Source organism: Perca fluviatilis, chromosome 1, assembly GCF_010015445.1.
Source record: "Perca fluviatilis chromosome 1, GENO_Pfluv_1.0, whole genome shotgun sequence".
NCBI lineage: Eukaryota > Metazoa > Chordata > Actinopteri > Perciformes > Percidae > Perca > Perca fluviatilis.
In genome coordinates, this window is record NC_053112.1 from 41,998,965 (window position 1) to 42,020,757 (window position 21,793).

Sequence of the window (21,793 nt, forward strand, 5' to 3'; positions counted from 1 at the left end):
TTTTAGAAACATTAAGTATTTTAATAGTATGATGTCTTTTTCTATCTATTGTTGGAATGTTCAGGGCCCTCCCGGTCCTCAACTTTTTAATTAAAAAGTAAAAACGCAGAGTTCCTGAATTTTTGTCCTCCAGGAAACATGGTGTAAAGGTACTTCCAGTGGTTGTCCAATAGGTTACAGAGAAATTATTGTCCCGTCCACCAAATTAAAAGGAGTCACTCAGGGGAGAGAATCAGGAGGAATGATAATTTGGTATACATCTGAATATACCGATTCAAAAGAATTAACCAAGAGGTGAATTTAATATCTGGATAAAGATAAATAATAAAACAAATAATCTCACCTGACAAAAACATATTCCTCTGCCCCACATACATCCCCCCCTCCGAGTCACCCCATTTCAATGAGGAGAGTTTCTCCATACTCGAAGGAGAGATAAACCAATTTCAGAGCCAAGGTAATATTTTAATCTGTGGTGATCTGAATGCCAGAACAGCAGAGAAATTAGACACTATAGACAGCCATGGAAACCTGCACATACTGGGGAACAAGAGCCTAATAAACCCCACATATCCAACTACGAAACAACTACAACAAGCGTACTAAGATGAATGGGACACAGGTCCTACAGCTCTGTCGTACGTTAGGACTATGGCAGAGTAAGATGAGACTCTTTCGGTAGATACACCCACAGTTGTCCTTTGGCAGGAGCACTGTTGAATAATTTATCTCTGACCTTGACATTTTTAATATCAAGGCATTCACAGTATCATCCACTTACTCCTCTTTCCGACCATAGTAAAATAACAATCTATCTGAGTAGCGGAAATCTCAAACACAAAGAACTACATTCCAATAATCTACAAACCTCTACCCAGTCTTACAAATGGACTGTGAGTAGCACTGATCTCTACAGAAAGGCAATTGACAGTCCACAAATCCAATCACTATTTGACAAGGCAGCAAAACTAATAAATTTAAAGAGGAAAAGAAAACCACAAAATATTAGTGGTGAAAAATGGTTGGATAATGATTGTAAAAATCTAAGGAAAGAGCTAAGAAATGTATCCAATCAGAAACACAGGGATACAAATAACCAAACTGTATGCCTTTTTTATGGAGAAACACTAAAACAATACAAACATTTGTTAAGAACAAAAAGGGAACAGCATAACAAAAATCAGCTAAACCTAATCGAAAAATCAATACAGTCCAATTAATTGTGGGAAAATTGGCATAAACTAAACAACATCTAAGGATGAATTAGCAATCCAAAATGTGGATATTTGGACCACTAATTTTACTAACCTTTACAGCAAAATAACAAATAACCCAGGCCAAAAGGAAATAAACAGGACATTAAAAATCATTGAATCAGCAACTAAAGACTACCAGAACCCCATTGACACCCTGATTACAGAACAAGAACTAACAGACAAAATGAAAAAGCTTGAACTCCGAAAGGCTTGTAGTGCTGATTCCATTTTAAATGAAATGATCAAATACACAGATAATAAATTCAAATTGGTCATCCTAAAAGCTTTCAATACCATCCTAAATTCAGGTATTTTCCCAGGTATTTGGAACCAAGGACTGATAACCCCAATTCACAAAAATGGAGACAAGTTTGACCCAAATAACTACAGAGGAATCTGTTTGACCAGTAACCTGGAAAACTATTCTGCAGCATTATTAATAGCAGAATATTACAATTCATTAGTGAACACAATATCCTGAGCAAAAGCCAAATTGGATTTCTCCCAAAATATCAAACATAAGACCACATATTTACTCTCCACACCCTCGTTGACAAACAATTAAACCAGAACAAAGGCAAAATCTTCTCATGTTTTGTAGACTTTAAAGAAGCATTCGATTCAATTTGGCATGATGGTCTTTTCTATAAATTTATTGAAATGGGTATTGGAGGAAAAACATATGATATCATATGATATGTATACAAACAACAAATGTTCAGTTAAAATTGTCCACCAACAAACACATTTCTTTCCTCAAGAATGTGGAGTGAAACAAGGATGCTGCCTGTCCCTGACTCTGTTTAACATTTATATAAATGAATTGCCTAAAAATCTGGAACTTTCTACATCCCCTGGTATCACTCTGGGAGATACTGACATCAAATGTTTGTTATATGCTGATGATCTAGTCCTGCTGTCCCCTACAAAAGAAGGCCTACAACAACACCTGGACTACTGCACAGTTTCTGTCAGACCTGGGCTCTGACTGCCAACCTAAACAAAACCAAAATACTGATTTTGTGAACATGTGAACATGTGAAAGACTACACATATTTAGGTCTCAATATTAGTTCATCGGTAGTTTTCAAATGGGTGTGAATGAGCTGAGAGACAAATCAAGAAGAGCATTTTATGCAATTAAAAGAAAGATCAAAACATACATTCCAATTAAAACTTGGTTAAAAATCTTTATATCAGTAATTGAACCCATCGCTCTGTACTCATACTTTGCAATCACGTGATTACCATGGATACCTGGCGGGCAAGAAACGCAGAGAATGGCGACAAACAGTGACCAGCCAGAGGAATTGCAGCCTTGCAGATTTTCAATACTACAATGTCCCGAGTCCCGACAAAAGCCTGTCGGGACGCTAAAATGTCCCACTTTACATCAACCATTATGAAATTGTCCCGGTTGTCAGTGATTACATAGCCGACGTGGTCTTATTATAGCCCGATCATAAACTGAACCCATGTAGAAAGACTAATAAAGCGTCCAACGTATGATTATAACAGTGTGTGTGTGTGTGTGTATGTGTGTGTGTCAGTCAATCGTAGCGGTCTGCGTCTGTATAATCTGTGCAGCCAGCGTTACAATGTATATTAGTAAAAATTGTTGCAATGCCTCTTCTTATCTGTCTCGTCTTACCAGTCCCTCCAGGATTTCGCAGCCTTTTTTGAGATTGTTGCGGCCCAAAATGCCTGATTTTGCGGGAGCTTTTGTAAAAAATTGCGATAAAACTTGTGATGTTGTCTTGTCTTTTGTATGTTTGTGGACTGTCGTATGACCATTCCCACCTTAAAGGCGCTACTCGTCACACGGGCCAATTTTGCTGACACCTGTGCGCAATTTCACAGTAGGCCTTCAGCCAACAAATTGATTCTTGAGCATATTCACTGCTCTAACAAATATATGGAATTAACGTTTCCAATAGGGAAACTATCTATTCAATTCAATTTCAATTTCAATTTCAATTTCAATTTCAATTCAATTCAATTCTATCAAATGAGATTACATTTGATGTCTGTGTGTGTGTGTGTGTGTGTGTTGTTGGTTAGAATAACCTCACTGGTAACACTTAACGGTAAGGGTACATGAATTATCATGAATTCATGCATGCCATCAGGTCATCACTGCACAAATTCTGATTTGAACACAACTCGTGCATAATGATGTACCCACCTTACCTAATGCTTTAGTTGATGTGTCGTTCATGCATGAGGTCATGAATGAGGCTTATGTCAATTCCTGATGATTCATAAGATATAAAGGAATGAAGTAATGCACAAATCATGAATTAATTCATGCAGGAATTCATAATTCATGTACCCTTACTGTAACGTTTACCATAACTTTAGTTCAAGCCTGTGGCAGCAGTTCCAAATAATTAGTTTAGTGCCATGCAATGAAAAATACCTTTTCACAAAGTTTTTCCCAAGTTCAGTGGGTGCATTTTCCAAAAGAATGCTTTAATTCTTAAAAATAAAGTTGGTCCCACACGAAACTCACTCAATGTCTTTTAATATTATTTCTTAGATATGTAAGCTACATACCAAGAAAATTCATGAATATTAACTGAGATACCCCATTATCTTGTGAGCAGTAGGCCTACGTGTGCTGTCGGTAAAATTGTGTCTAATCTGTCTGTGTCTATGTCTGACCTCGGCTGGCACATGTTCATGTAAAAAAGCGTGTGCATGCACGAGCACTACAGTCACGCGCAATATTGGTCACCCTACATATCTGGCAAGTCTACCCACGTGACACCACATGTAAACATATATGGTAGCCTAATTTAAAAAAGGAAAGAAATGTGTAGCTTTAAAAATATCAGTGGTACTGTGCTTGTGAATTATTTAATATAGACTGTATCTAACTAAAACCTTTTTTCTATGTTAGTTACATCATTCCTACAGCCAGAGATGTTCACAAGTCATTTTTTGGAAGTCCAAGTTGAGTCTCAAGTCTTTGAGCTCAAGTCTCAAGTCTTTGAGCTCGAGTCCAAGTCAAGTCTCAAGTCTTTGAGGGGCAAGTTCAAGTCAAGTCACAAGTGTCTGGCCATTTGATCTGTCCCCAACACTGTATTGTTAAATCTTATGAATTTAAAGCATGTCCTGTAGCTACCATCCATACAGTACAGTATTAAAATCAGTTGTGGGATAACTTTATGGGGTCTATTTAACACATCCCTCTAGCCCTCGGACCTGGTGAAATATTAACCTAAGTCTGTCACATCATATGGATACAACTATGAAGATACAATGTGCCTGTTCCCAGCATTAGCACAACACTTTGCGATGGTTAGCTTGTTACCTGTGATGATAAATGCTAAATGTAACGTCTTTTTCAGTAAAAAAAACCCCCCCCCCCCCCCCCAGAAAAACACCCCCCCCCCCCCCCCCCCCCCCAATAAGCAGTTTGAACTCACTGATGTAATTCCCGACTGATTCGCCAGACTAATCCACGCATGGATGAAATAATGAAATACTAAATAGGACTACAGTAACAGAAATATGTGCAGAATTAAGACAATCAAGACGGCCCAGTGTTTGGTGGACCGGGTACACCTTGTTCACTTAATAGCCTACAAATCATCCACGGGATCAATTACGCATCATCACCATGGATGTCTGAGCCTCAGCAACTACTAACTATAAAAATACAATGTGCCTGTTCCCAGCATTAGCAAAACACTTTGCGATGGTTAGCTTGTTACCTGTGATTATATATGCTAAATGTAACGTCTCTTTCACATTAGCGTGTGAGTGACTGACCTATTTGGGTGAGTTTTGAGATGCCTGATGAAGTTCAACATTGTTGATCCGGCATCATTTATCTTTGTGCCACACACCTTGCATGTAGCTATTGGCTTACTGCCACTGTTTACGAAGTTATTGAAAGCAAAACTAATGACAAAAGGCACAACTCCGGGAGGACTTGGTGTCGCCATCGGCTATGTATTTTTTTTATATGTGAGTGCGCGCACATGAGGCATAACGCATGCGTTACATTGCACATTATGGCAAAGAGCAGGGGACATGCAGCTCATCATACGTTTCCCCAACATATATACGCCAATAAAAGAAAATAGAAATACATGAATACATTTAGATTTAAAAAGCAATAATTGCATGAAAACATGTTGACGAGTCTCGAAGCTCGAGTCTGAAATCTTTGGGTCGAGTCGCAAGTCAAGTCTGAACTCTTTTGGGTTGAGTCCGAGTCAAATCTGAAGTCAGCTGTTTGTGTGACTTAAGTGCGACTCGAGTCCGAGTCTCAGACTCGAGTCCCCATCTCTGCCTACAGCTTGAATGAACCGCCTCTGACAGCTTGGGTTGCTGTCGAAAAGGAGGGACTGGTTCGATTCGGCCACTGCACCTTCCACAAAAAATTATTGAGGGCTTTCCATTTTCTTTACCATGATATGCACATTATGGAGGTTATCATAATCTATAATTTTTTATACTTAAATACTGTTTGTTTCAGATGGGGCATAGAACATGAGGGAAGGAGTACTCCAAGATCATGAAGGAACACCACACCAACCTCAATGTCAGGAGGGCAGGGCTGGTCATCAATCCTAAATACCCATGGTTAGGGGCATCCCCAGATGGCATGTTAATGTGTGACTGCCATAGGATGGGTGTGTTAGAAGTGAAGGCCCCAAGTAGTCTTGAGAACAGCAGTTTAGTTGACAAAATTAAACAGGATGGCACATTTTGTCTCCACGAGGTAGAGGGTCAATTTTCACTAAAGGGGGACCACCAGTACTTTTACCAAGTGCAGATACAAATTCACTTAGCAGAGGCAAGCTACTGTGACTTTGTTGTTTAGGGACCAGGGATAGATGGCAAAGGAGAAGTTCACATTGAGAGAATTATACCAGATACAGTCTTCTTTGAAACTATGTATGGAAAGGTTCACTTTTATCCGAAAACATGTGACATTCCTGAGCTATTGGCAAAAAAATGTACAGCACCTGTTAAAGCAATATCACATTATGACACCAAATTGTCTGAAGGCTGTTACTGTGGTACGCCTATTCTGGATACTGATGACAAAATAGAGTGTACATCGAGAATCTGTAAAAGACTGTACATGCACAGGAGTTGTGTGCAGACTACTGATCTTAGTGTTTTGAATTGGAAGTGCAGTGTCTGCAAACTGGAATTGGCAAAAGGCAAGTGTGCACAAAGAAAACAAATGAAAAGTGGTGAATTTTTAATTGTACTGTTAGACAGACAAATACAGATTTATTCAATAAATAAATACAATGAACATATGTAATCAAAGTGAAAATGTAATACATTTATCTACATAATGTGTGTACGTACGTTTCTTTGTGTGTGTAGTTTGTGTGTGTTTGTGTAAATAAATCATTGTATATTTACATTGTATTAATGTTGTACTGTATTCAGCAGTGTTTAACCAGAAAGAATAATTGAGGGTGCCACATTTGTAAGGGCACAACACACATGGACTACTTTGTCTGAAACTGTAAAACCTTTGGGGTGTTCAGCTTCACACATCTGGATACCAATAGTACTTTGTAGTTTAGTGTATTGGTTTCTCATTTCACCGATAACTCTCTCTACAAGGATTCTTACTGAGGCAAGTCCACGTGTGGACTCCAGCTCTACTGGGGTCAATTGTTTCCTTCCTTTAGTGAAAGCTGGGATCTTCATCTCAGCATTATAACAAGCTATAACTCTGCCACGTTAAACCCTCAATCAGCCAGTATTACATCACCTGCACTGATGAATTCCAGAAACCCAAAATTTTCTGTGACACGTTTGTCTGATGTTCTGCCTCCCCATCCCTTAGATATGAATATGACTGTTCCTTGTGGGGATATGCCTATTAGGTATTTCATGGTGTGATGAATTTTATAGGTCGAATATGTTTGTGCTCTTGCTTTGAAGTCTTTGGGTTTTTCTATAAAAATTTCGAAACTATGTCACTAAAACTACTATGTCAATTATGCAGGCACATCTAGGGTAAGTTTGTCTAAATATCATGGGCATTGACAGCAGAAGCTCTTCTCTCTGTGGCCAAAATAAAGATGATGGAACAAGCTTTGCATGTAGCATGTCAAGGGTAGTTCTAAAAGTTCTGCTTGCTGTCGCTATCAAGATTTAGAAGAGAACACTAAGTAGAGCAAGGGACAGGTTCATTTTCATCCTCATAAGAGTTAAAAGAAGTTCTTGGAAAGGAGAGAGGATTGCGTGTGTTGGAAGACATAAAAGAACACTACATAAAACTACTTGCAGCTTGGCAAACGTGGGGAGTCCAGTCAGTGCTTTCACTTTTTCATCGTCATTTGCAAAAGCCTGCTCATCCAATGTTCCTAGTTTGGTTTTCAGCCTGTGGTTTTCCTCCCTGAGGTCGTCACACTCCTGCTGTAGCATTGCAATGGCATCTTCACAGTGATTGCTGAAACACTGTTGTGGCATAGGCTCTCTTGACGACAGTTCCAAGAGGACATCCACAGCATCCTGTTTCTTTTCCGCCTCCATCCTTTTGATTTGGATTCTGCTGTGCTGCTCGTACCTTTTGTTTACAAGGACACAATGAGATTTTTTGTCACATATATAGAACTATTATTGTAAAATATGTATTGAAGCTAGAAAATGCTTTTCCTGCAGAAAATGTGTGGGAATGCTGAATAGCTGAATTGCTAAAGCTAAACTGGATGAATAGCTTAAATCTGTAAGAAGAAGTTGAAGTAGTGAGGATAGTTGTAAAAGTATGAATGGTTTTAATAACCATGAATTTCAACAACACCACTAATGTATAAAATATATGGAATATTTAAAGGTTTTTTGAAAAGCTGATGCTAAACTGAATTGTTGGCTTGAAGAGTTCAACAATGCCAAACAATTTAAAACATTGTGAGGTCTGAATTTATTTTAACTGAAATAACTGAAATTATGAATACGTCTGGAAGACTTACAAATGCTGTGAGAAACTGCATTTGATGAAAATGCAGAAATATGAAAGAAATTGTTTGAACAATCTAATGGATTGCACTGCACTGCAGAAATACTTGGAAGTTGAAATGTAAAATTGTCAGTTAGAAGCTGAACTATAATACTGTCAAAAGTGGACGTTCAAATAAATTGACTAAAAAGGCTGAAAGTATAAATACTTTGTATTATTATCAGACATATCCATTGCATACAACAAACAAACATGACCCTAAAGAGCAGAGAGGTGAATATATTGCCTGAAAAGAAGAAGGCTATATATATGGATGAAATCACAAATTACACTAGAGGGAGGGAGGGAGGGAGGGAGAGAGAGACAGGAGGGAGGGAGAGAGAGAGGGAGAAAGGAGGGAGGGAGAAAGACAGAGACAGAGACAGAGACAGAGAAGGAGAAGGAGGGAGACAGAGACAGGGAGAAACAAAAACAGACAGACAGACAGCGACAGATCAACAGAGACAGACAGACAGACCAAGACAGAGATAAACAAACGGACAGTTTGCGTGAATAAACTTAAAAATGTGGGCATATCAGCGATTTAAAAAAGTGGTTCACTCTGCATTTCGCTCGGAAATGTGGAGGATGTTTAACAGGGCAGCGAATGGAGGAAGATTTGGAACTGTTGTCATTTGGAAGCTCACAGAGCCAAAAGTATAAGTCATATCACATAACACAAGAGCACATTGGCTGAAACTAAACAAAAATACATATGTTTTGATGTATATACTGTGTATGACAAGTACAAATTGTGGGTGTAAGAGCAATTTATAGAGAAGGGACAAAGATAATTTTTTAAGGCTCTGCACTCTACTTGACGACATCACCCACTGTAAGTCACGCTGTAATACACACCCATTTTAAATGCAGAAAAATCCTGAAACGATCACTAAACTTAAACAGCTTTTTCATAAAAGCTGTAAAAGATATCAAAACCTGAATACCTGAAGTTTTCATGAATGGTTTGAAGTTTGAATCACATCTGTAGGTGAAAGAATGTAGGAGGAGATACATTTTGAAGCAGAAGAGGATTTGAAGGATTTGAAGCCAGCTCTCATTGACTTTAATGTTAAACTAAAATATTTAAAAGCTTAATATTTAAAAAAGTATAAATAGTAGAACAAAAGTTGAAGACGTCCCATCATCTGCTGAAAGAGCTGAACATTTTAAAAGTTGAATGGTTTTAATAGCTGAACGTATGCGAAAGTTACGGACGACCAAAAAAAACGTATGGAATAATAAATAAAGAAAGAACCGAATAACAATAGTTGGAATGCTGCTGAATCAGCATTCCCACTAATTACATTTGGTTATACTTTACTGTGCAGGGAGATCAACTGTGATGAACTGTTAAGAAAGAATTCAATATGAGAGTGACACATAATAGAAAAAAAAACACTAGATGTGCTCATCTAGTGTTTTTCTTGCAAAGTAAATGTCACAGCAATACATTTCAGACACAGCCTTATTATACAACATTCAAAGTCAAACCTTCCCATGTCTTTCTCCCTTTTCCCCTTTTTGGTGACAGGGGTGTGAGAGAAGACAGATGGAACCCAGTCAGTGGACAGCAGGTCATCAGATTTGGCACCTGAAATAATGGTTATGGTATTTAGCGGACGCTTTTGTCCAAAGTGACATACAAATAACAACAATAAAGTTAAATTTAACAGTAAACAATTGAAAAAGTTGGTAAGACTACATTAAGGAGAATAGCAATAGCCTAATAAACAACATCAATTCAATCAATAGCCTAATAAAAATAAATAAATGCTATAATATACAAACCATAACGCATAAAAAACACTTAACAAACTAAGTGCATGTTGAACTGATATGCCTTTAGACCCCTCTTGAAAGACCCAAAACTATCACAGGAACAAAAAGCACTGGGCAACTCATTCCACCAACAAGGAACCATCTGAGGAAAATAGTCTTGACTTTGACCTAGCATTTAAATAAGATAATATAATAGATAAAACTTTATTGCCACACAATGTTTAGGGTATTTTCAACGTAGAGTCCTGTAGTTCCAGGTCTTTCTAGTAGCTATCAACAACAGTCTGTTAGCGAGCTAGCATAACTATGGACTACGATTAACTCCAAGGTAGCTAGAAGCTATAATATTAAAATATGTAAAGCAGACAAGAAGGTTTTAAAATAATCGAGCAGGATGGTAATAATTCCTCTGTAAATAATCTAGCTCTACTGTTGGGTCTTCTCTGGTTCTCAGTGAAAACCATAGATATTACAAACCTCAACACGACATACCTTTGATGTATACTGAAGGTTGCCAGGTCCCATTTCCTTAAACGGTTGCACGTCTGATAGCCTGTATCCATAGTTGTCTTCTCTCTGGATTCTCCTTATCAGATGAGATCCGGTAAAAGCATAACCCCGGCTTCTCTCCTTGGCGGTTAGTGCATCCAATTGCACAACAACTATCTGGCATGTCGTTTTCACCTCAAAACACCAACTTTCGTATGGTAAAACTGGCGACGTCCTGGCAAGATCCTTGATTAGCTTACTAGGTTTCGTTGCTAGGAGAATGATGTTCTTGCCCGCCAGCCAGTAGTTGTGATGTCACGTGCAAAGTATGAATTGCAGCAAAATATGTAGACAGTAGACATTTAAAATGTACTGACTGGGACAATCACCCAATTGAGAAATTCCATGTAGAATTTTGTAGAAACCTTCTACACCTACCAAGACACATCCCAAATAACACCTTCCGAGCAGAACTAGGCCAGTATCCCCTCCAAATTACAATTGAAAAAAGATCCATCAAATTCTACACCCACCTGAAAATAAGTGACCCCCCCCATAGTTTCCACTACAAAGCACTACAATACCAAGAGAGAAACATAGAGAAAAGTCCCCTCGGTGAGCCCTGTCCCTCAGCTCCCTCACCTCACAGCCCCCAGAACCTCAGGACACCCCCCTCAGCTCCCTCATCTCACAGCCCCCAGAACCTCAGTACACCCTCCAAACCATCTGGCCCAACCAAATCATCTGCAGACAAAAACAGAAATACATGACCTATTGGAAAGACACTACTACACGACAAAGCAAAATTGATTATTACCTAGCCTTAAACCGAGAGTACACAGTAGCTGAACACTTAAGCACCATACGTTACCACAGACTCAGAAAGACTCTGAGCAGGTACAGGCTGAGTGGACACAGTCTGGCTGTGGAAACCGCCTGCCACAGACAGACCTGGCTGCCTCGAGAAGACGGGCTGTGTCAGCTCTGTCCACAGAGAAAGGTGGAGACAGAGCAACACTCTGCTTCAATGTAGCACATATACTGACATCAGAACTCAGTTCCTTACAAAAATTTTATGTAAACTCACAGATTTTGATACACTCTCTGACCAGACAAAAATGCAAGATATACTTGGAGAAAATAGTGTGAGTGCTGTAGAACCAGAGAGATATGTGAGTGCATGTCACAGCCTGAGAGACAAGCAGCACAACACCACCTAACATCTGGAGTTCATCTCCCCACAGTTTACTCTGCCTTCTCATTTAGTCCTCTCCTTCATGTGTTTTTCATGTTTTTTGTTTGTATGCTTTTGTCTTTGTTTTCTTTCTTACATTTGACACTAGCATTTACTGTATATTGATATACTGTTGTTGTTTTCCTGTTTTTGTTTTTAAATGTATATATTTTAGTTTACTCAATGATTTGTATGTATGTATTTCTTCTCAAATTATTATCCTTGATGCTTTGGCAATATTGTTATTTCTGACATTCATGCTGATAAAGCAATTTGAATTGAAAATATTAAAATTAAATTGAGAGAGAGAGGAAGATAGAGAAATGATGTTAAAATAAGACAGAGGCTGCTCAGAGCTCACAACAATGCTGCTCTCCAAAGACCAATCACAGTAAATCAAAGTATAAAACAATGCAAAGAAACTATTTGGAAAATTGGAAAGAAGAAACTAAAAGCCAAAGTAGATTAGAATGTTATCTAACCCTAAAAAGAGATTATAAATGAACAGAATATCTCTCTACTGTCAGAGATAGATAGAAGAGACAGATCCTAACCAAGTACAGGCTTAGTGACCACAAACTGGCACTTGAAACAGGATGACACAAAACGTCATGACAACCAAACGAAAACAGAACATGTGGTCACTGTTCGACAGATGAGGTTGAGACAGAAATGCACTTTCTCCTACAATGTAAAGCATTCAATGACACTTTTATTTTAACAAGTTTAACTCTGTAATCTCAGTTTTCAAAGAGCTGAATGACACCTCCTGGGAGAAGGAGACAGGGATATGGGTGCCACAACCTGAGAGACAGTGATTGACCGACACGCACACAACTACAGTGGAGAAGCAATGGTAAAATAAATAAATGATTACCTTCCTTTTATGGCCCAACATTGTTTGTAGTTTCAGTAGTTAACTACACAAAAATAGCAAAAACTAATTGAATTACTTGAATCACTATGCTAATATGAATGTAGTTGAACTACTAGTTTAATTACATGCAGTTCACTAATCCCCAACAGTGTACATCAGTGCACACACAAAGACCGGCAGTTAACAACACATATACCTCGTTGCACACCACCTACCAGGGTTGGGCTAGGGTTGTCTGATCAGGGTTCAACCCTCCTTTTGGAAATTCAAACCAAGCCAGTCTACATGGGTATATCTCTGGTCATGAGAATTCAGATACGACCTGGGTCACAACCCGGGAACAATGCATAACAATTATCTTAAGTGTCATATTCAGTGAACAGCTAACATCACATACTCCAGTCCAGCTGGAGTAAAGTCAAAGTCAAAGATGATTTATATAGTGTGTCAAGCTGGAGAGAAACTCAGTCAGTTATAGAAAACAAATGAAGCAACATTCTCAGAGATAGGCCTGTTTTCATTTAATATAGGCTATTTATTTTAGATAATTTTTCAGTTACAGGTTTGGCAGCTGTAACATTTCAAACAGGAAAGGAAAGTCGTTGCATTTTATTGTGATCACAAAAAATAAAGTTCTTGTGACATCACATGCCTTTAACTTTCAACTAAAATACATATATATATATATATATATATATATATATATATATACATACATAAATACATACATACATACATACATACATACATACATACATACATACATATATATATATATATATATATATATATATATATATATATATATATATATATAGATAGTATACTAGTGTGTGTGTATATAGGCCCTTAACTTTTTCTCCTTCTTCCATAATCCCAGACTCTCTGGCCACGGAGGTATAACCCAGTGATGAGTATGGAGATGTACTGTGTAAGGTGTGTGTGTGTGTGTGTGTGTGTGTGTGTGTGTGTGTGTGTGTGTGTGTGTGTGTGTGTGTGTGTGTGTGAGAACTGACCTGCACCACAGCGTATTCCACCAGTGATGAGAACCCATAAAGGAGGCAGGTAATGAGCCAGATATCAATGGCTTTTACGTAGGAAACCTTTGGTAGCTCTGTTGCCAGGAGCATACTCTCACTAGACAGAGAGAGGACTGATAAAATACCTGGAAACACACAGATGTTGACACATTAATGTTACCACATGTGAATAATTATTTTCAGATAAGTGACATTTGTGTCAAATTAAAACTACTAAGAAAAGGGGAGACAAAAAGTGGTTGGTTAGTAGCAATGATGTGTTAGTGTGAGATTACGGATGTTTATTGTCACAGCGGGTATACAATTCCAAACATGTGAAATGCTGATAGGAAAAACAGTAAGTGGAAAATGTAAGGAACATATTAAAATATAATAATAAAATAAGTAAATAACAAATCTGAGAGGCAATGATGGAAAAACAGTAAAAATAAAAAGAATACAATATAATAACAAAATATAAGACGCAATAAAAAAAATATACTGTACATCCAAGGCCTATTTCCAAAACAGCGAGTTTTAGCATGCCAGAAAAATATTTAGTACGTCCCAATCCATAGCATGGCAAATGCAGTATGCCAAAATGAGCAGGATGTCTGACTGCATCCGCTCACATTGCAGTATGCAAGCCAGCATGATTTTCTGGCTATTCTGAGCCACAATCCTCTGTGCAGCATATATGAGTAAGAGTGTCAAAGTTATAAGGCACATTGTGTGTCCTAATTGTATGCATACTGCACACAAAAGTACTTATTTAGGTCAGCTGCAGTACAAACTAAAGGTAAAAAAAAACCATTTGGAACACAGCAAGTGACTATTGCACACAGAGTGAATATTGCAGGGGGTTGAATAAAATTCATGTGTGTGTGTGTGTGTGTGTGTGTGTGTGTGTGTGTGTGTGTGTGTGTGTGTGTGTGTGTGTGTGTTACGCCCCCAAATGTACAGCATATAGCAAATGTACATCAGGACACAAAAGAGCAGAGGAAAAACACACACGTAACAGTTTGTGTGTGTTTATGTGTTAGTGATTTATTTAGCAGTCCTATGGCCTAGGGAAAAAACCTGTTTCTCAGTCTGCTGGTGCGTGTTTTGGGGGTCCTCCTACCTAAGGGCAGCAGAAAGAATGGGAAATAGTTGTATGGGTGTGTGTTAGGTCCTTAATGACCCTCAGGGACTTTCTGAGGCGTGTGATGATGTCAACATGTAAAGTGCAATCAACTAGATTGTGGGATGAAATGATAAAGAAAGGCTGGTTTGATCAATGCATGGATTAATGGACTAAAAGCACAATGGAATATCTGATAAAAGCAGAATTGAGAAAATCGATAATAACTTAAAAAGCCTTCTACTGGAGTCTCATAAGTTAAACATTAACATATGTTGTGAAGACCAGTATCAACCATGTATGTATATACTCATTACATAATATTACGTTCATTTACAAAAACAACTTGCCGTTTGTGCTTAAAACCTCCATAAGAACAAGAACTAGATGGCATAAAAACCTGAAGTGCTAGTTCTCTAGAAACACACAGAAAGTGCACATATCAGTGTTTCAGTACATGTGCTTAGAGGTTTCTCTGTGTTTATGAGAAATGACACATCATTACAGCAAGTGCTGCCATTGACACAAGGTGTCAAGTTGCAGTCGGAGTAAGTTATTTTTTAACCTGCTGTTGAAGATGGTCAGTGACTCTGATGGTCAGTGACTCTGCTGGTCAGGGACTCTGATGGTCAGTGTCTCTGATAGTCAGTGACTCTGCTGGTCAGGGTCTCTGATGGTCAGGGTCTCTGATGGTCAGTGACTCTGCTGGTCAGTGTCTCTGATGGTCAGGGTCTCTGATGGTCAGGGACTCTGATGGTCAGGGACTGATGGTCAGTGACTCTGATGGTCAGTGACTCTGCTGTCCTGATTTTAGTGGGGAGTTGACCAAGATGAGGAACTCACATGGTCCTCAGAGTGACGGGGCAGCCAGAGTCCAGAGGCTTGTGCAGGGTGGAGCCATAGCTTTAATGTACACAAGCAGTTCCCTTTACTGTGAGGTTAGGGCTTGATTCTGATTCATTCCAATATAACTTTAATGAATTTAATGTCTAAATCTTCAAATCCTATGCACAAAGGAAATTAAATAAGTTTAATAATTGAGGATTCACTGTGAAAGAGTCAGATTGAAGTTGTTGACGAGAATCTTCTCATATTATACCAGTCTATAAAAACTACTTTTCCGCTTGCAGAGCAACAGGGGAAGGAGAGGTGGAGAAAACCCTTGTACGACTACAGTAATCAACCAGATAAGTATTCCAATATAGGCTTCTCAGACAAGACTGTTGGCTGGTTTGTAAACTACCTTCGGTCATAAGCAGTGTGTGCAGCTTAATGGTCTCTCATCCAGTTATTTAGAAGTCACCAAAGGTGTGCCGCAAGGGTCAGTTTTAGGACCCACTCTCTTCACAAAAATGTGGGTCACAATGTTGATGATGCATCTTAACATATGTATGCCGATGACACAATTGTTTATTGTAGTGCAAACACTGTTGCCCTGGTTTTTGAACATCTGCAGGCTGCATTTGACGCTGAACAGTCACACCTGTTCCATCTCAAACTGGTGTTAAAGCGTAACTCTCGCCAAAATGCATCCTAGGGTATTTATGTGAATGGACGTGAGTCAAACTTTAGTTTAAAAGCATATTTAGGACCGAATCGCCACTTTTTAAGATTTTTTTGTTTCCGGCCACAATCACCTCGTCAGTCAAAGCAAGTCGATATCCGAATGCGAATGAACGGACTCCATATGAGGCTCCTTTTTCAACTACAAGGTCAATACTGTTTTTCGATAACGACAAAATAACGACTTATCCGTGCATTTATATGGAACTAAGCTTTAGGTGCTCTCCATCTTTACTCTCCTCCCTGCTACGTTGCATTCGGAAATCGATTGTTTTTGACTGATAAAATGGCTGCGGCCGGAAACAAGCTGAGGTGAGTTGCTCAAAAACTTTCTTTTTAGTAAATCTGTGTACATAAAGAATGTTGTCAATGCTTGCGTTAAGGTGTAGAGCCCCTGGTAATACTTGAAGCAAAGTTTCATGTTGTGTTGAGCCTTCTTAGTATTTCGAAAATAGCTATTTTGAGACTAGCATGACAGTGCCCCTAGCACTGCCATTCAAAAGGCCATTTGACCCAAAAATGAGAATATGGTGAATCTTAAAAGTGGTGATTCGGTCCTAAATATGCTTTTAAACTAAAGTTTGACTCACGTACATTAACAAAAATACCCTAGGATGCATTTTGGCGAGAGTTACGCTTTAAATGGTGACAAAACAAAGGGTATGCTGCAGAAGGTGCCAACAGTTCTCCCTTCTATTACATCCACACAAGGCACCCCTATCCAATTTGTAGCCTTTTATAAATACCTAGGCATTTTAATTGATGAAAATCTTTCTTTTAAGTTACATATTGAACACCTGTTAAAGAAACTGAAGTTGAAATTAAGGTTTTTCTTTTGTAACAAATCGTGTTTTTTGTTTAATGCCAGGAAACGGCTTGTTGCTGCCACATTCTCACCTCTCCTGGATTATGGTGACATTGATTATATGAATGCGTCTGCCAGCTCTCTGCAGATGTTGGACGCTGTCTATCACGGCGCACTAAGGGGCCATCCACACAGAGACGCTTCTTGATGCCGTTTTAAACATGTTTTAAATATGTTTTGCGTCGTTAGGGCCGATTGTAAACGCACTGCCTGAAAACTTTTTTGAAACCTGGTCGCAGGGTGAAACATTTTTAAAACGGCTCCCTTTTGCCTTCGTTTGGATGGCGAAGCCGCATACATGCATATCGATGATGTCATCGCCAAACCCCTCAACGTCATAGCCTTCGACCTCTTACCCCGCACTAGCTAGTGCATGGCCACTGACACAACTGCGGCCAAGCTAAGCATATCCCATCTCCATGGTCAAATCAGCTCACTTCATCTAAATACTTTGTCTCTGCTCCCTGACACTTCCCTCTGCTCTGTTGGTCCTGGATTCTACACAAGATATATTGCTAACGTTATGTATCTAACGTTAAACATCGCTAAAGTAGCGGACCGCTCCAGCAGGGATGTAACATTAACGTTAGCTGCTATGGTTAGCGGTTAGCTGTACGGATTATAGTAACTTTTAGCACGGCTTATTGTAGAAAGGCCTGAAAAACGCGTAGATTATCAAAAAGACATTGGATCATTGATGTTTGTTTGACAGCCAATGTTAGCTAGCAGAGCTAACGTCAGCACATTATACAATGTGCATTTCATTGCTGAAGGAATTGGACTACTGGACAGCTAGATATTAAGTTAAGTACTTACTTTATTTGGGTTTTTTGTTGCTTCTTCTACTTCTACTTTTCTACTTTCTACTGCTGCTGTGTGGTTTTTGCTGGATTGGTTGTGTTGTTTAGGCAAAATTTAGTGGTTTTTGTTAAAGTGAAACTAGTTAGTGTGAAGTGTGAATTTCGAGAGTGGAGGTTAACGACTCTCAGGTGCTTTTGACTGATTAGCCAGGGTGTGGCCTATCCACCTGTAGCCAACACAATCCCCTCTTTGTATTTAATATTGGCATTGCGTGAGGCGGCAGCTCAGCGGCAGCCTCATCGGACAAAGACTTGGAGGACAAAGACAAAGGAGTCTACGTGGGAGTCTTCATGGGAGGCTAAGTGGGAAGTTAAGTGGGCTTGATATCTCATATCTCACTTACACTGCTCTGTGTTTTTTTCCGCAACCCCACCTCTCTTTCCTATCCCACCCGTTCCACACACACTCAACACCTTGTTGCAGGTGGCCTGTGGAACTGCCAGTCTGCCACTCGCAAAACCGAGTTCATCTCTGGCTTTGCCAGCCTGAAATCCCTTAACTTCCTTGCTCTCACTGAGACCTGGATTACACCGACCAACACATGCTCCCCTGCTGCTCTCTCTTCCGCCCACTCTTTCACCCACTCACCCAGACCCACTAAGGGAGAGGACACTGGGGGGGACAGGCCTACTCATTAACCCCAAGTGGAGATTTTCTCTCTACCCACTGCCACAGTTCACTCCACTCTCTTTTGAACTTCATGCTGTCACCATAACGCATCTGGTACAACTAGTCATCATTGTTATCTACCACCCACCAGGTGCTCTGGGTGAGTTTTTGGAGGAGCTGGATGTCCTTCTTTTAAACATCCCTGAAACTGGCACTCCGCTGTTACTTCCGGGTGACTTCAACATCCAAACAGAGAAGTCAGCTGCCTTTCTACACCTTCTCTCTTTTTTTGCCCTCTCACTCTCTCCTTCACCACCCACTCACAAAGCTGGCAACCACCTAGATCTCATATTCACCAGAAACTGCTCTACATCCAACCTCACTGTTACTCTACTCCATACCTCAGACCATTTCTTCATCTCTTCCTCTCTCCCACTCTCCCAAGCTCTCAACCATATCTCAAGAGACACTATACCTGTCCACCGTAATATTCGTTCACTCTCTCCTTCTTCTCTGGCGGCATGTACCTTATCAACCCACCCTCCATCTGACTCTTTCTTACTCATGCCTCCCAACGCTGCCACAGACACTCTACTCTCTACTCTATCCTCCTCTCTTGACTCTCTGCCCTCTTACTTCACGACAGTGCCGTGGTTATCTGACTCAGTACGTGCTGAAAGATCAACTATACGGGCAGCAGAAAGGAAATAGCGGAAATCTAAACACCCAGATGATCTGCTTACCTATCGGTCTCTTCTTTCCTCCTTCGCTGCCTCTATTTCTGCAGCAAAAAGCTCTTTTTATCAAACCAACATTGAATCCTCTTTCTCGAACACCAAAAAAGTTTTTTCCATCTTCTCTAACCTCCTAGATTCCCCCAGTCCACCTCCTCCCTCCTACCAACCCACTTTGTCAACTACTTTGTAAAAAAGATAGATGAAATACGCTCTTCATTCTCCACCACACCTCCTGAAATCACCTTACCATCCATCACATCCAGTACTCTTTCCTCTTTCACCCCTCTATCTCCAAATCAAATTCTTACTTTGATTACCTCTGCCCGCCCAACCACCTGCCCCCTGGATCCTATCCCTTCTCACCTTCTCCAATCCATTGCTCATGACTTCCTTCTTTTCCTCACCCATCTCATTAACATCTCCTTGTCAACTGGCTGTTTCCCTGATGCCCTCAAAGAGCCTCCTCTGATGTAAATAACTATAGACCCGTCTCCCTTCTTCCATTTCTATCTAAAACTCTTGAGCGTGCCATTTATAATCAACTCTCTACCTATCTCCACCAGAACAACCTTCTTGATCCCCACCAGTCTGGCTTCAAGGCTGGTCACTCAACAGAAACTGCCCTCCTTGCTGTCCATGAGCAGCTTTACATCGCTAGAACAACCTCTCTCTCTTCCGTCATCATCCTTCTGGACCTTTCTGCTGCCTTTGACACAGTGGACCACCAGATCCTCATTTCGACACTCCAGAATCTGGGTGTCTCAGGCTCTGCACTCTCATTGCTCACATCCTACCTGGCAGACCGAACCTACCGGGTAACTTGTAGAGGATCTAGCTCAGAACCTTGCCCACTCAAAACTGGGGTTCCTCAGGGATCAGTCCTGGGTCCCCTCCTCTTTTCTCTGTACACCATCTCCCGTGGGTCTCTCTGCTATTCCATTACAAAATTTACTTCTGAAACTTTTTTATGTGAGAAATCAACTATGTAAAGCTCAAATATGAGCCATTTTACAAAAATGTATGGCTAATTGCAAATTTTGTCCTACTGTGTGTCGGAGTTCAGCGGCCGGTGCTTCCTGGGTTGCTACATCGCCGCCCTGCCTGTCCTCCTTCACAGACCCCGGCCTGCTGTGAGCTCGATTGAGCTCCGTCACAGCCAGAATCCCGCAGTGCTCAATACCCGTGCAAACTCACCCTTTCTGGGTAACTGGACTACCAAACGCCGCTGCCCTGACAGAGCTCCAGGGCCTGCAGCTCGCTGTTCTCCCTCCCCTCTTCCTGCTAAATGGCCGGTGTGTGACTGAGAGCGTGGTCAGCGAGCTTGTTACGCCCACAATCTCTTACCGCAGGTTCCAGTTAATCTTATAATGGATATGTGTGTTGAGTTATTTAAACAAACGATTGGGGAAATAAACGCCTCTTGTCCGCGAGTCTCATTGATAGAGCCCGCGGTGAGCTGGAGTCCATCAATGAGAGCTAGCTAGCCTCCTCCTAACGAGACCTCTGAAATTCACAAAAATGCATTAAAGTGTTAGCTAAGCTTTGTAAGACCTTGGGGAACCTGTAATATATATGCCATGACGAAATTCAAACTGTAAATATACTTTAGTTATGCCGAAAGTGTAGCTAGCTAGCCGCTAGTATTGAATGGGACATATAGCTAGCTAGCTGCTCCTCCTAACAAGACCCCTCACGTTCATAAAAATGCCTTAAATTCAAATCGGACTGTTAGCTTTTGTTAGCTTTGTAAGACCTTGGGGTAGCTGTGATATAAGTGCTGTGACGAAATTCAAACTGTAATTAAAGCTGCGAGCAGCGACGGACGGGCCCTCGCGCCTCTGCGCGCGTCGGGGTTACCGGCGGACGCCGCTCCTTGCGACCGTGCATTCGCGCGGCACTCGGACGCCGCAAATCGTCACCAATTAAAAGGGAACTCCCCGCCGAGTTCAACGATACCTCACACAAGACTCTACGTCATACGGTTCATTAGCTGTGAAAAGGGGCGTGGCTAAAGCATAGGGGGCGGGTCAAACCATCACCAATTAAAAAGGAAGTCTCTGCTGAGTTCATTGATACCTCACACAAGGGTCTATCTTAAAAAGTTCAAATTTTATGAAAGGGGGCGGGGCTTAATCATAGGGGGCGGGTCAAACCATAACCAATTAAAAAGGAAGTCTCTGCTGAGTTCAATGACACCTCACACGAGTCTCTACCTTAAACGGTTCAAATGTTATGAAAGGGGGCGTGGCCTGAGTAAGTGGGCGTGGTCATATTATAGGGGGCGGCTCAGTATCACATGTAGACCACACATTCTAAGTTTCATGTAAATCGGATGATGTTTGTCATATAAGGCAGATTTCCTGTGGCCAGGGGGGGGGGCGCTATGACCAAAAGTC

The 21,793-nt window shown here is 40.4% G+C and overlaps 1 protein-coding gene across 2 annotated transcripts in view; it reads right to left on the reverse strand.

Moving 5' to 3' along the window:
* Positions 1-21,793, reverse strand: part of LOC120565855 (glycine receptor subunit beta-like) — a 123,587-nt gene that overhangs the window by 17,731 nt on the left and 84,063 nt on the right. For both annotated transcript variants that reach the window (XM_039811914.1, XM_039811920.1), the window contains one exon: positions 13,637-13,785. In XM_039811914.1, coding sequence (XP_039667848.1) covers positions 13,637-13,785 — 149 coding nt within the window. The remainder of the gene's footprint in view (positions 1-13,636; positions 13,786-21,793) is intronic.